Source organism: Excalfactoria chinensis, unplaced genomic scaffold (assembly GCF_039878825.1).
Source record: "Excalfactoria chinensis isolate bCotChi1 unplaced genomic scaffold, bCotChi1.hap2 Scaffold_324, whole genome shotgun sequence".
Lineage (NCBI taxonomy): Eukaryota > Metazoa > Chordata > Aves > Galliformes > Phasianidae > Excalfactoria > Excalfactoria chinensis.
In genome coordinates, this window is record NW_027315612.1 from 141,779 (window position 1) to 157,110 (window position 15,332).

At 55.6% G+C, this 15,332-nt stretch overlaps 1 protein-coding gene across 1 annotated transcript; it reads left to right on the forward strand.

Annotated features, from left to right (window-relative positions):
* The first annotated feature begins 8,969 nt into the window (after positions 1 to 8,969).
* Positions 8,970 to 15,035, forward strand: LOC140264814 (sperm-associated antigen 4 protein-like). The gene is made up of 8 exons (XM_072360725.1): positions 8,970 to 9,798; positions 10,012 to 10,073; positions 10,229 to 10,564; positions 10,919 to 11,115; positions 11,979 to 12,063; positions 12,263 to 12,363; positions 13,029 to 13,196; positions 14,590 to 15,035. The coding sequence occupies exons 1-8, from the start codon at positions 9,779 to 9,781 to the stop codon at positions 14,788 to 14,790; spliced, it is 1,170 nt and encodes a 389-aa protein (XP_072216826.1). The 5' UTR covers positions 8,970 to 9,778; the 3' UTR covers positions 14,791 to 15,035.
* The last annotated feature ends 297 nt before the right edge of the window (positions 15,036 to 15,332 follow it).

The following is a 15,332-nucleotide window of genomic DNA, read 5'->3' on the forward strand; positions in this document are numbered from 1 at the left end:
CGGTGGTGGTTCCGCCGGTGTTTGTTTTAATAATGCTGCTGAACAGTGAAGCAAGAAGCAGAGGCTCTGTTGGAATTTAGAGTAAAGGGGGGACTAAAGGGGGATAGTTAAACTTAGTTTGTAGGTGGGAAAAGGAACGATCTAGTTAGTCAGAATAACAAGGAATGGAGACAGTGCCTCTGGGGGAGGAATTTCCTCTACCCACCCACCTCAGTTTCCACTCTTGGAGTTTAATGCCATTCCCGCTTGTATTATCACTGTCTGCCAATGCCAAGTGACATGCAAGGTCTGGTAGTGGGTCAGGTAATGACACGACAACAGCACACGGGCAGCTGTGCTCTAATTGTCAGTTTATTGGTAAATAAATTAGTGTGGAGCCTGGAAAGCTCTGGTTGATGACAGCAGTGGTTCTGTGGATGTCAGATGGTGCCCCAAACCAACTCATTGGGCTGCTCCCACCTCCTGATGGATGGTGGAGAGGAGCGAGAGGGCAGAGGTGGTGCTGGGGAGGGCTGGGGGCTGCCGGGCCTGATCAGTTTCCCCCTGGCAGTGGTTTTCCAGCTGTCTGATGCCCCTAAGCTGACATGGTGGGGGGGCCGCTCCTGCCTCCTAAAGGATGGTGGTAGGGGAGGGGGAGGGCCGTGGGGGGGCTGGGGGTGACCAGGCCTGTCGTACTGGAGGGGCTGCTGCCATCTCTTGAATGATGGTGTAGGGAAGTGGTGTTGCTGGGGGGGCTGGGGGCTGCTGGGTCTGGTCTGTTTCCCCCTGGCAGTGGTTCTCCATGTGTCTGATGATGATCCTGAGCTGACACCTGGGGGGGCTGCTCCCACCTCCTAAAGGTAATGGTGGAGAGGAGCGGGAGGGCAGTGGGGGTGCCTGAGGGGGTCACTCCCATCCCCTGAAGGATCGTGGAGGGAAATGGGAGGGTGGTGACGGTGCCTGGGGAGGTGGGGGGCTGCTGGGCTGGTTGTGCTTCCCCCAGGCAGTGGCTGTCGGTCTCTTGGACAGTTTCCCCACGTCTGCACTCTGCGTCCCCTGATGGATGGTGGGGGGGAGGAAGAGGGCAGAGGTGGTGCTGGGGGGGGGCTGGGGGCTGCCGGGCCTCTCAGTCTTCCCCAAGGCAGCAGTTGTCCGGGTGCTGGGTGATGCTCCGGAGCTGACACCCTGAGGGGACCGCTCCCGCCCCCTGGAGGATGGCGGTGGGGGCGGGGGGTCGGCGTTGCTGCCCGGTGGGGCCGGGGGCTGCTGGGCCTGTCAGAGATCCCCCGTTAGGATGTTGAAGATGCTGATGTCATCCAGGCCCCATTTTTTAGCTTCAGCGCGGTACCTGCAAAGAGAGGAACGTGCTGAGGGCACAGGAGAGCCCCTGCTCTGCTTTCTCCCAGCTCATGGCAAAGTGCCACCCTCAGCTCCCAGCCTGTCTCTGGCCCAGCAGTAAGAATGGGCTGAAGCCAATGGCAACATCTGTCTGCGTCAACCACAGACCACGTGAGCCAACAACCAACTGGTCTCTTTACGCTGCTTTAACTAGAAACGCCTCCTGGCCCACAGCAGCCCTACAGGAAAGAGTTGGGCAGGATGGGGATGGGGGTAAACTACTCACTTTTTCATCTTGCACCAGCAAATAAGGCAGCACAGAATCACCAGCAGTACGCCAACCGCGGCAACTCCAGCAAGTATCAGGTACTTCTTCCATTCAACTTTAACTCGCTCAGTGTTTGCACGTCCTGCACCAGCCACACCTGGAGGAACAATGTGGTCACTGCTGTGTCTTGTGCCCTAATGGCAATCTCAAGGAGGTCTGACATTGCTACACAATCCTTTTCCATTTTGTTGGCCTCCTGGAACAAGTGCAAATCCTCAGGCTGCAATGCCTCCCTGATTCCAGGGGAAGCAAAGGGAGCTCCCAAAGGCACCGCGCATCCAGGCGCTCTGGAGCCTCTGTTTTGCCTCTCAGCTTTGGGTACGCTCTGGCTCTGCCACATTTGCTCCTTCTTCATCACGCTCTAAGATGTCTTCTGCACTGACCTACCCTCGCCTTGTGAGGCTGGGTAGTGCTGCCGCAGGCAGGCACACCGTGACCCTTTGGGACACCTTGTTTGACTAACCAAAACTCATTAGGGCAGAAGGAGAGCGTGTGCGTCTGTTTAATCAGTTGCTGCTATGAGTGACGTGGACAAGAACCACTGTCGTGTTGTGCAGGGCGTGCTGCCCTGAGCTCTGCCCTCCCACTCAGACTCCACTCCTTGGGGGCAGAGTCAGGGCCCCTCAGCAGCACCTGAACCTGTTTCTCCCCTTTTCCTTCCCTCCGGCATGGGCACAACTTGCACGCTCCTAGTTTTCAGGATGTTTCTCCTGCTTATGAACTCATGGCTCACCTGGATACCTCACAAAATAATAGACCCCGTTGCGGTGGGATTCCCCGGGCTCTGACAGCGCTGTGAAGAATGAGAGAAAGGCAAAGTCTCAGCACGGTGCAGGCACAGAGGAGGCAGAAGGACGAGGACGCTCCCTCTATGCCACTGCGCCATCTGTGAGTCAGCGCATCTCTCTGGGCCTCAGTTTGCAGGAGGGACCCCGCTCCGAGCTGCTGGTGTGCCTGGAGCCTCGAGGGAGGCACAGCAAGCTCTGGAATGCAGGGACTGTGTGAGGGAGGTACGTTGAAGGCTCCTATTCCCTCTCATCTCTGCTGAATGTGGTTTTGGTGGCCTTGTTCCCAAAAGGACAGAGTTCCTAAGTCCCTGGGAACTGGGTGCAGTGGGAGGGGAGCAGCCTCTAAGCATGGCCACGGAGCTCTACCTGCGGCCCTTACCTGGAGCACCAGCTGCCTGCGTGGCCTCTCTTTCTCCCAGAGGGACGGGCAGTGTGCGACGGCTGCCTTGCTGCAATGCGTCCCTGTCAGCAGGCTCTCCGTCAGTCCCTTTAGAAACAAGGGAAGAGAGTAGGGCTGTAAGTAACTGCCATTTTAGACACGGGGGCAGCAGCACAGCAAGGCTCTGATCCGTCCTTTCCCGCTGTGCACGCTGCAGTTGCTCCACGTACACATGTAGAAACAGCTTCCCAAGTCTTCCAGTGGACAGACAGAAATACACCCACCGTGCGCTGCCTTCTCCTTCGTGATCTTCTTTAGCATATGGGACAGCTTCTGCGGGTATCTTCCTCTTCCCAACGCCTCTTCTTGTCTCTCAGGACCTGAACAGAAAGGATTGAGATCAATTGCAGACAAACAAGGTATTGAACTGAGTGGTCTTTTCAGCCAAGTCAATGGAGACAGCAGCCACTCCTGGGATGCCTGTGGGGCTCCAGCACAGGAGGCAGCCAAGTGTTTGGCACGGCCTTCCCCGGAGGCACTTCAGCACCCAAAGAATGGGAACTTTCCATCGCACACTGCAACCTGCACAACTGCATCACTGAGGAGCAGGTGGTGCCAGGGGGTCGTGCGAGGACAGGGCACGCGCACACAGGCGTGCGTTCTCACTCAGCTGCAGACATGCCTGGCTGACATGAGGGCTGTGAGCCGGCATCTCTCAAAGGAAGCAAAAACTCACGGCATACCCTTAGGAGTTGCTGGGGCTTCTGTCCTGGAGCTCAGCAGGGAAGCTGGATCCCATCCGATGCTACCCACACCTGTCAGCAAACACAGACACAGCAGCTCCTGTCAGATGTGGCCGGATGGTTGTTTAACCTGGAATGGCAGCACTGCTGCACAGCACTCTGCTCTCCCTGCTGCACTGCAGCATCTGGCTCAGAGTTGCTGGGTGCCTGCAGAGGCACCGTGCCCGTCCAAAAAGGAACCGTGTGTGGAACCGTCTGGAGAAGAGAAGGGGGTGGAAGGAGAAAGGGAAGATCTATGGGCCCTTTCCTGTGGGATTGCCCTGAGGCTTATGGACCAGATTACGCTGAGGCTTTGGCAAGGCACTGCTTATAGGCACAGTGATGAGCAACATTCCCATTGTGTGCTGTGATCTCTCTCTTCCTTAGGGACCTGCAGTGACTGGAAGGGGCTCAGGTGAAGATGTGGCACCCAGACCTGGATTGCAGGTTGCAGAGGGGCCAGGTGGGCGGTTGGCTGGCAGTCGGCTGGTACTCAGCAGCTTTGCAGATACTCTCTCCAGGCCACGTGAAACAATCCTCAGGGACAGCATGGAAGAACATTGGGGTTTTCTTACTAGAGAGATCTCCGATGGGCGGAGAGAAAGCCAACGGGACAGCGGGAGCACACAGCACCCAAGGAGCAGTGCCTACCCAAGCTTCTCATGGAGAAGAATCCAGCAGGCAGCCAAAAGCTGAACCCAAACTTCCACAACCAAATATGAGCAAAGACGATGAGATGAAGACTGGTGACTTACCTCTGGCATCCACCCCAGGCTCAGGGACAGGACTCCATTCTGGTAATCCACCAAGAGGGCCTGCAGGCACAAGCGTGATCAGACACAGGTGAGGAGAGCTTCCACTGCACATTGGGGCCTGGTTTTTCTGCAGTGACCTGCAAGGACTGGCAGCAGGTTGGGGAATGATATGGCCCAAACAGCAAAGGCAAAGGTTCTCTCCTCCAAAGAGTGGCAAGGGCTGCCTTCCCACTGCAATGTGACAACTCTCCAAGTAAAGAACTACTCACAGCTGATCTGTGTACGGCCTTTAAGGCACAGGGAGACTTGAAAGACCTTTGGAGGTTCTTAAGTACCTGAACAAACTATTAGAGAGCTCATTTTGCTGCCTTCAAGGAAACAGACACAACTTACCTCTGGGTTTCCCCTGAGGCACAAGGTCAGTATCCACCAAAACATCTGGATAAGGAACTCCAACATCATCACCTAAAACCAAGAACAGATGAGAGATGTTCCCACTGCGTGTTGCGCCTCCTCCCTTAGTGACTGGGGACTGGTCAGGTAATGGGATGGGAGACTCAGGCCGTGATTGCCAAAGCTACAGAATGACCGTGGTGTCCTGCAGCCTGGCACTCAGCAGCTTTTCAGATGCCCTCTCCAGGCCACTTGCAACACACCTCTGGGACCACATGGAAGGGTATACAGCCCGTCAGGGCTTTCTTACTGGGAGCTCCCTGCTGGATCTCCCACTAAAGCACCAGAGGAAACGATGCCTGTTTCTTCCTCTGGGCTCCAGCTGGGTGTCTCTGTTGGGAACTGGGATTTGCCTGTGGGAGCACCAGGAAGCCGTAGCAGAAATGCTCACGCTTTTCCCAGCACGCTGCTTCTGAGCTCTCCCATAGGGCATCTCCAGGGTGAAGGCCGGGCTCAGACAGCCCTGGGGGAGCGGTGCTTCCACAACCCACATCCTGCTCCTGTGGTGCTGCTGGCCCCCTACCCAACAAACCCCTGTGGAAAGGCAGCCCCGGGGCAGTGAGGCACGGGGCCACAGGGACAAGAGCCTGGACCTCTGGCCTGTGGTGCCGCTTGGTCCCATCTCTGCCCACCCACCTGCTGCTGGAGCTCGCCACGGTGCAGCACAAGTCTCCTTGGAACACATGGCCATCAGAAGGAGGAGGAGAGCAAGGCGGGCGGGGGACACGGCCCCCCACACTCGTGCCATGCTGCCACCACCACCGCTGTAGCCACAGCAAGTGCCGGGGCCAGCACGGAACACCTGGGGTGCACACACTGAGCACTGTGACCTCATCGAGCACGGCAGGCGTTGTGACCTCACGTCCCCCCCAGGATGCAGATCTGTTCTGCTGCCAGGGCCAGGTTCCCCCTGGGCTTGTGTGCGCTGTCGTGGTGGGTGAGGACTGGCACTCATCTAACGCAGCAGGAGGCCACAGCTGAGGTTTCCACGTTTACAGCATGGAAACAGAATCGTGGAAAGGCTTGGGTGGGAAGGGATGCTGGAGAGCCAGAGATGCTGTCAAAGGATAAAGCAAATCACTGTAATGTTGCTTTTATTGCTTCATACAGGTCCAGAGATTTACTTTTGACTTTCAGTGGCACCAAAGAAGCCGTTTCTTCAGTGACGCTGTATTTGTTATCACAACCTCTGACAGTAATGGCAGATCGAGCTGTATCTGTAGCACCAATAGTTCCATCGATTGCCAGAGCATTCTGATGGGTTGACGGAGAGATTTTCCTATTTCTTCAGTCCGCCTGGCTCTAGTTTGTTGTAACAGAGCAATTTTAGAAAAACCCATTTGTTTTTTCACGACAAATGATATCTGCCATGCCGATTCTGGTCAAAATAGATCATAATAGATCAATTTCAGAGTGAGAGTGTGTCACAATTTCTGTTAGAATATGTCATTAGCTCTATTTTGGAGCTTGAGAACATCATAGATTGGGCCAAAATAGGGGCACAGCCCCAACTTCTGAGAGTGAGAACTTCACAACTCGTGTCAAAATATGCGACAAATCCAATTTTGGAGTGTGTGAAGGCCGCAATGTGGGTCAAAATACGCCAGAAACCAAATTTTGGAGTTTGACAAGGCCATCATTTGGGTCAAGATTTGTCAGTGATTCGATTTCAGAGACTGCGAACAGGGGGACAATCACTGCCCCGTTCCTACTGTGTCAGTGCCCCAACCACTACTCCATCACCTAGAACAAGGACTGTGTATCCCCTCCCATGGACACCTCCAATCTCCCGACGACAAACGAAGCCCTCTGATGACCAGTGACACCCCCTGGTGATCAGTGAAGCCTTCTGATGGTCAATGAACACCTCTGACCATCAGTGGAGCCCTCCAACAACCAACCAAGCCTTCAGATGACCGCAGTCACCTCCTCTGGACACATTCCGGGGTCGTGATGTCTTCCATGTGGTGAGGGGCCCAAAAGTGGACACAGCACAGGAGGTGCAGCCTCACCAGAGCTGAGTACAGGGGGACAATCACTGCCCCGTTCCTGCTGGCAATGCTGTTTCTGATAACAGCCGGGATGCCGTTGGCCTTCTTGGCCTGCTGGGCACAGCGCTGGCTCCTGTTCCTCTGAGCATCGACCAGTGCCCCCAGGTCCAGTTCCTCTACGCAGCCTTCCAGCCACTGCCCCACGCCTGGAGCTTTGCCTGGGGTTGCTGTGGCCAAAGGGCAGGACCCGGATCTTGGTCTTGTTGAACCTCATCCCATTGGCTTCAGCCCAGCCATCCAGCCCGTCCAGATCCTTATGTACTTACCATGGTGGAGGCGACCGCTGGGTGGCTCGAAACATACGCAGTACCCCATGCTACCCTCTAAAGACCATATTAGGTCTCAAGAAACAAGTTCTGTGTGACATGGCACTCCAGAAAGAACCGAGTCAGATAATGGGGCTCATTTCAACATTGTCCTCGTAAATACTTGGGCCAAAGATCATGGCAAGGAGTGGATTTATCACATCCCCTACCAGGCACCAGCTTCTGGTGAAACCGAACGCCAAAATGGGTTGTTAAAAACCATGTTGAAAGCCATGGGTGGTGGAACATTGAAGCACTGGGAGAAGCGTTGGGCAGAAGCCACTCGGTTGGTCAATCCAAGAGGATCTGTCAATCATGATGGTCCTAGCCAATCCAGCCCCCTTCATCCTTCAGAGGGAGATGAGGTCCCTGCAGGGCATGTAAAGAACATGCGGGGAAAAGCAGTTTGGGTCTTGCCAGCTTCTGGAAGGGAAAACCTCTCTGTGGATCTGTTTTTGCTCAGGGGGCTGGGTTCCCTTGTTGGGTGATGGAGAAAAATGGGGCTGTTCAATGTGCACCAGAAGGGAATGTGATGTTGGGGGAGGGCAGTCAGTAATTCCATGCACACGTATAGGTTTGTGTGTGCGTGTGTTTAATGCTTGTGAATGACTGTCTCTTGTTTGTGTGTATTAAACACGCTGCAGTGATGTGGAACAAGGGGTGGAATGTCACTGATGATTGTTGGTTATCGGTACCCCACACCACAGCACCATGTAGTGCACTGGGAGCTAAAGAGTTCATCCTGCGGGCACTGGAGAAGAAGAACTCCTGCATTCCCCAGCAGGCTGCTGGCTGTGCTGTTCTCAGTCCTGCTTAGGGGCAATGATACATGTAAGGCCTCAGTAGCACATCTGACATCCCTTTTCCTTCAGCTCTCTTCCCTGCTGCTCCACCTGAAGGCGCGTTTCCCCTCGGCGTTACTCTATGGGGCTCTATGGGGTGTCTATGGGGCTCTATGGGTTTCTATGGGACTCTATGGAGTCTCTATGGGACTCTATGGGGCTCTATGGGACTCTATTGGGGCTCTATGGGACTCTATGGGGGCTCTATAGGGTCCTATGGGGCTCTATGGGGTCTCTATGGGGCTCTATGGGGTCTCTATGGCGCTCTATGGGGTTTCTATGGGGCTCTGTGGCATCTCAATCCTCACTATAAGGTATTACAGTGTGTTACCGTGCATTCCCATACCATATTTAGTAAATCACTTTCTTTCTCCTCAGATCGTTGCTGCTGTGTTTCGTTGTTTTGGTGTCCCCGGATTCCCCTTTCCGGAGCCATGGATTCACAAATCCCTCTGCATTGTTGCTCACGGAACCGGGCCGAACCAGCCCGTAACCCACTGGCAGCTCCCCTCCCATCAGTGGTGAAGATGGCGCTTTGTGGCCTTGTTCCCACCAGGGGCGGTTCGTTCTACGATGCTGTGTGTCCCCTTGGGCCAACATTACCCCTTTGGCACTGAAATCCAAGCCCATTCCTCTCCATCCCTATTCCCAAGGGATCCTCCTTCCCCACCCTCTCCCCACTCCCAGGTTTCATCTCCAACCCCCAAAACTGGCATTTCCAGGTTCCAAATTCATCCACCCTTTCACAGCAACACCATGGAAGGCACCGCTGGAGCTGGGAACTCCTCCCCAGCCAAGCTGTCATGGATTTGTACCTTTTGCTATGGGTATCCCACCTCATCACATCCTGTGGAGCTCAGAGAAGAAGAACTACACGGCCCAGAGGAACTCGGGTTCAATTAGATTGTATTATACTGTGTAATCTTGCATCCCGACATCGTAGTTAGTAAAGTAAGTCTTCCTCCTTAGATCGTTGCCGCTGCTCTGTTTGTTTCCTTAGCCCAGCTCCCATCTCACTACCCCTTTCCCTTCCCATTTTGAGGGGCCAGGGAGCCCAAAGGCCTACTACCCCCCTGTCATGGACATAGACTGATCCAGATAACTATGTGACGGAGTTGGGCAGTGACAGGACAAGGGAGAATGGTTTTAAACTGAGACAGGGGAGGTTTAGGATGGATATCTGGAGGAGGTTTTTCCCCCAGAGGGTGGTGACGCACTGGAACAGGTTGCCCAAGGAGGCTGTGGATGCCCCATCCCTGCAGGCATTCAAGGCCAGGCTGGATGTGGCTCTGGGCAGCCTGGGCTGCTGGTTGGCGACCCTGCACACAGCAGGGGGTTGGAACTGGATGGTCATTACGTTCCTTTTCAACCCAGGCCATTCTATGAGTCTGTGACTCCCACAGCCCCCACCAGAAGCACACAGCCTGTCCGTGCCCAGGACGGGAGCAGCTGTGCAATGGCACAGACATCTTTACCAGGGCATCCAAAGTTGCTCCTCTGAGCTATTCCTGGGTATTCCAGCCTTGGGCTGGGGGCAAACCCACGGGGTCTGTCCCTCCTGGGCACACCCTGTGAGCTCATAGAAGGCGTCACTCGGCCTTGGCAGCTGTCAGCCATTATGACATCGGAACCTGCCGTCCTCCTGAGCCACGCTGCAGAGCTCTGCAGCACTGCAGTCCCGTGAGGAGTGCGGAGCAGGCGAGTGGAGAAGAGGTGCTTGTGTCCTGGGAGGAGAGCAAGCCTTTCTCTGTGTCTGTTAGAGGAGTGAAGGTGCCAAAATGCCAGCCCAGCTGGGCAGGTGGGTGCAGCAGGGCCCAGAATGCGGGGAGGGGAAGCCCTGTGCTGTGTGTTAGTGCTGTGGCACTAAGCAGCTCTTGCTAAAGGGCCCCCCCTGGACTCACATCTCTGCTGGGCAGAGGAACCCATGGCAGCCGTCTGCTAAAGGGATCCCAGGAGACCGTGTGTGTCCCCACGCTGGGCCCTTATAACCACCATCTGATCTCTCCCTTAGGCAATGTGTTGCCCAAGAGAGAGGAAGGAGGACTCCCGTCCTGCCTCTAGCGGTCCTTTCCGGTGAGTGTTCCCCAGCCAAAGCCATCCCAGCACAGACGGGGAGCGGGACTGTCCCACACGGCGTGTCCCCGCTGGGTTGGGAGGAGGGAAATGGGCTGCAGGGCTCAGAGCAGCCTGGCAAGCTAATGGTCTCTCCTGACCGATGTCCCCCACAGCTGGAGCCTTCCTTTGGATACTGTATGCGTGGAGCAATAACGCCCTGCAGGTCAGTGCTACGCTGTGCGGCAGAGACCAAAGCTCTGCCCTTCTGCCTCCGTGGGGACAGTTTGGCCATGGGCTCATCGCTGCTGAGACGGAGCCAGGCTGGGGGCTGCCTTGGCAGCAGGGCGGGCTTTGGGGTGGCAGCATCTTCCCAGCGCCCAGCACAGAGCTCGGGCTGAAGGCAACAGCGCATGGGAAGAAGGAGCCTTTGGGCCATCTGTGGCACTGGGGGGTCTGGAAGGGATGGGAAAGTAAGGGGAGAAGCAGCAGATGCTCTGCAGCAATGGAGGGCTGAAGAGCCCAACATTGGGCCGCGGTCCTCTGCAAAGTGCTGGGAAGCAGCAGGAAATTCTGCCATCGTTTCCCTGGGAAGCTCCTTTGGAAGCTCTGGCCGTGCTCCTTCCATGGCTTCCTCCCATCCAATGCCTTTCTCTTCCAGGTGGTGTCTGCAGGACCTGGGCAGGAGCTCCTGTCTATGGGGTAAGGACACTTCCTTGCCACTCACCTGGCTCTGTAGCGTGGCCTCAGCTGGCTGTGTGCTCTATGCACGCCTTCGCCTCGTGCCCAGGGCTCCAGCCTTTCCCATCTGTACGGTGAAGGCAGCCCTTGGCAAAGCCAAGGAACGAAAGGGGCTGGGGGATAAGGAAGGGCACAACCCCCTGGAATCCTTCACCTTGTGGCACTGGAACATGGACCTGCGGGGTGGACATGGCTGAACAAGACTTGCTTTGCCTTTGCCTTCAGGAACCCACGGGTTCAGCTGTCGGCCAGGAAGGAGCTCATTGCTGAGTCACTCTCTGATGTCCTGGAAGAGAACGGGATCCACGGACTCAAGAGAGAGGTAATGGCACTGCTCCCTCCTGTTTCCTTTCAGCCTTTTACAGGGACAGCTCTGTGCTCTGGCTGCCCGCCCCACACCTGGCTATGGGGCTCAGCCTCCCCAGCATCTTGGAGCTGCTCTGCTCCCCTCCCTGAGAGCTGCTGCTGGTAAAGCTGGGATCAGGGTGCTCTGTGCAGAGCTCTGCATTCCCCCATGGCCGAGCCCCAAGTCAGGGGTTCTATGTGTCTCTATGGCTCCCTATGGAGTCTTCACAGGGTCCCCATGGGTCTTTATGGGGTATGTATGTATTCTCTATGGGTCTCTACGTGTCTCTGTGGGTCTCGATGTGTCTCCGTGGGTCTCGATGGCTCCCTATGGGGTCTGTATGGATCTCAATGTTCCCCTATGGGTTTCTGTAGGTCTCTATGTGTCTCCATGGGTCCCTATGTGTATTCATAGGGCCCCTATGGGTCTTTATGGGGTCTCTGGGTCTCTATGCGTTTCTATGGGGCTGAGCCAGGCACCTGCTGGGCTTGGCTTGGAGGCTGGACGTGGCCCCTTCCAAGAGACTTGTGTGTCAGGTTCTAAGCTGGAAGGGCCATTCTGCAGGCCAGCTGCAACTGCAGCTCTGCAGGGCCTGGCTGGCTCAGGGCACGATCTGACTGCTTGTCCAGGCTGTTGTGCAGCGGACACAAGGCTGGCAACAAGGGGATCAGGCAGAGCCCAAAGTCCATCTTTGCTGTGTCTCTGGAGCGCAGTGGCTCATCAGGGCACACCTGGAAAGACACGCAGCCTTCCCTTAGCTCTTGGGTAGGACTCCCTGCTCACACCCACCTCCTGTCTTTGTGCTCACTGCTGTCTCTCCATTCCCTGTTTGTTGCCAGGAAATTCTGCAGCTGACACGGCAGGCGATGGAGACAGCCATGAAAAACAGCTACTGGATGCCCAACTGGGCTCTGAAATCCTTGGGTATGTAGACAAGCTTCGCTACCCTACCAATTGCTTTGATACCAATCAGTGCTTCAGGCCGGGACTCAGCAGTTCCCATACACACAGCGAGGGGGATTCTGCAGCCCAGAGCCCCACCAAGAGCTTTGGGCAATGAGCATTCAGTCCTTCAGCTCGTCTCTGGGCCGTCCCAGTGCACGTCTGTCCATCTTGATTTCAGGTGCCACTGTTGATGCGGAGAGGACAACCAAGAGTTACGGTGGGAAAGCCTGGATTTCTCCCCTCTTTTCCTCCGTGAAGCCCCCCGAGACCCTCTTGCAGGTAAGGCAGGAGAAGTGGTGACTGTGGGCTCCCCTGCCTTGCTTCCCCCCATTCTTCCCACAGACACCCATAGAGCCCCATAGAGGCCCCCCCTCCTTCCCCCAATCCTTCCTTCCCCCAATCCTTCCTTCCCCCCCATCCTCCCTGCATCCTCCCTCCCCTCCTTCCCCCCCATCCTTCCCCCATGCTCCCCCATCTCCTCACCCCAGTCCTTTCTTCCTTCCCATCCTTCCCCCCCAGTCCCCCCCCTCCTCCCACCATCCTCCCCCCTTCCTTCCCCCAGTCCTTCCCCCCTTCCTTTTTCCCCCCATCCTTTCCCCATTCTCCCTCCCCATCCTCCCCCCAGTCCTTTCCCCCCTCCATCCTCACCCCATTCTGGCTGCACATCACTTTCCTTTGGCCCAGCATTGCTGCTCAGCCCACACTCTTCCCATCACTGACACCAGCGTTGGGAGGGTGCTGGGCTGACAGATGCTGGGAGGGCTGCCCCGCCGGCTCTGTGCAAGCAGAGAAAGGCAACTGAGCCCAGAGCTGTTGTCCAACCCTTTGCATCTTGCCCTCCCGTCCCTTGAGTAGCGTTCCATGACGGGCAGCCCCATAGCAGACAAGGTCTGTGCTCCTTGCCCACCATCCTTTGCCTGATGGACGCGTCTCTCTCCTTTCAGCCCGATGTTTCTGCTGGCAGCTGCTGGGCTTTCCAAGGCTCTCGGGGCCACGCAGTCATCCAGCTGCCGGAGAACATCTGGCCCACGGCTGTCACCATGTGGCACGTCTCCAAGGCGGTCTCTCCCTCTGGGGATGTCAGCAGCGCCCCCCGAGACTTTGCCATCTTGGTAAGGCTCTGCCTGCTGCTGCTAATGGAGGGTCCCGAGGAAACAGCTTTGCCACTGAGCCCCATAAGAGCCCATAGAACCCCTATAGAGCTCATAGAGCCCCATAAGAGCCCATAGAACCCCTATAGAGCTCATAGAGCCCCATAAGAACCCATAGAACCCCTATAGAGCTCATAGAGCCCCACAAGAGCCCATAGAAACCCTATAGAGCTCATAGAGCCCCATAAGAGCCCATAGAAACCCTATAGAGCTCATAGAGCCCCATAAGAGCCCATAGAAACCCTATAGAGCCCATAGAGCCCCATAAGAGCCCATAGAACCCCTATAGAGCTCATAGAGCCCCATAAGAGCCCATAGAAAACCTATAGAGCTCATAGAGCCCCATAAGAGCCCATAGAAACCCTATAGAGCTCATAGAGCCCCATAAGAGCCCATAGAACCCCTATAGAGCTCATAGAGCCCCATAAGAGCCCATAGAAACCCTATAGAGCTCATAGAGCCCCATAAGAGCCCATAGAAACCCTATAGAGCTCATAGAGCCCCATAAGAGCCCATAGAACCCCTATAGAGCTCATAGAGCCCCATAAGAGCCCATAGAACCCCTATAGAGCTCATAGAGCCCCATAAGAGCCCATAGAACCCCTATAGAGCTCATAGAGCCCCATAAGAGCCCATAGAAACCCTATAGAGCCCCAAAGACACCTAAAAGAGCATCATAACCACAACATAAGACCCCATAGAGTCACACAAGGGCTCATAGAGAACCAAAGATCCTCATGGTGCCCCACAGACACCCAACAGAGCCCCATAACTGCCCCAAAGAGCCTTGTAAGACTCCATAGAGCTGCACAAGAGATCATAAAGAACCATAGAGCCTTACGGTGCCCACAGACACCCCATAGAGCCCCATAAGGGCCCCACAGACACCTAACAGAGCCCCATAACTGCCACATAGAGCCCTGTGAGACCCCATAGAGCCACACAAGAGCTCACAGAGCACCACAGAGACACACGGTGCCCCACAGACACCCAACAGAGCCCCATAAGGGCCCCATAGAAACCCAATAGAGCCCACAACCACCCCACAGAGCCCCATGAGACCCCATACTGTTGGGAGCTCCCAGATTTCAGTGCTGGGCTGCTGCAGAGCATCCTGTTTGAGGGCACCGAGTCCCTCGGGGTGGTTCCATGTCTCCAAAGGCCTCTGCTGCTCTTTGTGGCCGAGCAGCTGGGAGCAATTGGCTCCACGTGCCCTGACTCAATTTCACCCTCCTTTGTGCTCCAATCCTGACAGAACCGAGGGAGGGTTGGAATGGCTCCCACCTTTGGCCTCGGTGTGTTCTTTATGGCATGGCCTGCCTCAGTGTGACCGCCATCATCTCTTGTCTTTCAGGGAGTGGATGAGGACGAAAACGAAACTCTGCTGGGGTCGTTCATTTATGATGTGGATGGAGAGATCGCCCAGACCTTCCATGTTCAGGTATGGCAAGTGCAAGGGGGGAGGGCCGGGCTGCCTGCAAGGCACGGCAAGAAAGAGCTTTCCTGCCCACCCTCTGCTCTCCAACATGGCCGACTCCCGCGGGATCACTGTTAGAAGCCTTTGGGGGGGGGGGGGATGTAATTAATGACCCCAAATCACCCCCAAAATTGGGACCCCCCCCCATAAATTGAGGCCCCTCCCCATATTTAATGGGTCTGGGACCCTTAATTAACCCCTTGTAATTAAAGGGCCTTTGGGGGGGGGGGGGGAACCCCTAATTACAACCCTATAATTAAAGGGCCTTTTGGGGGGGCAGGAATCTGATTAATGACCCAAATCAGCCCAATAATTGAGATCCCCTCCCCCTTAAATTAACTCACCCCCCCCCCCCCCAACATTTAAAGGGTCCCCTAATTAACCCCTTGTAATTAAAGAGCCTTTGGAGGGGGGGTGGGGGGGTGGGGAGGGGGATGCAATTAATGACCCCATGGGAAGCACTTTTTGTGCTGTGGCTCTTCCCATGCCCATAACGAAGCCTCTCCTCTGCTACTGCTTCACTTACATAGTGAGACCTTGAAAGAAAAGAATCTTATCTTGTTCTAAATGCAGAAACAACATTTGATTCCCACACCGATAAGATGGGTGATAACAAGAGG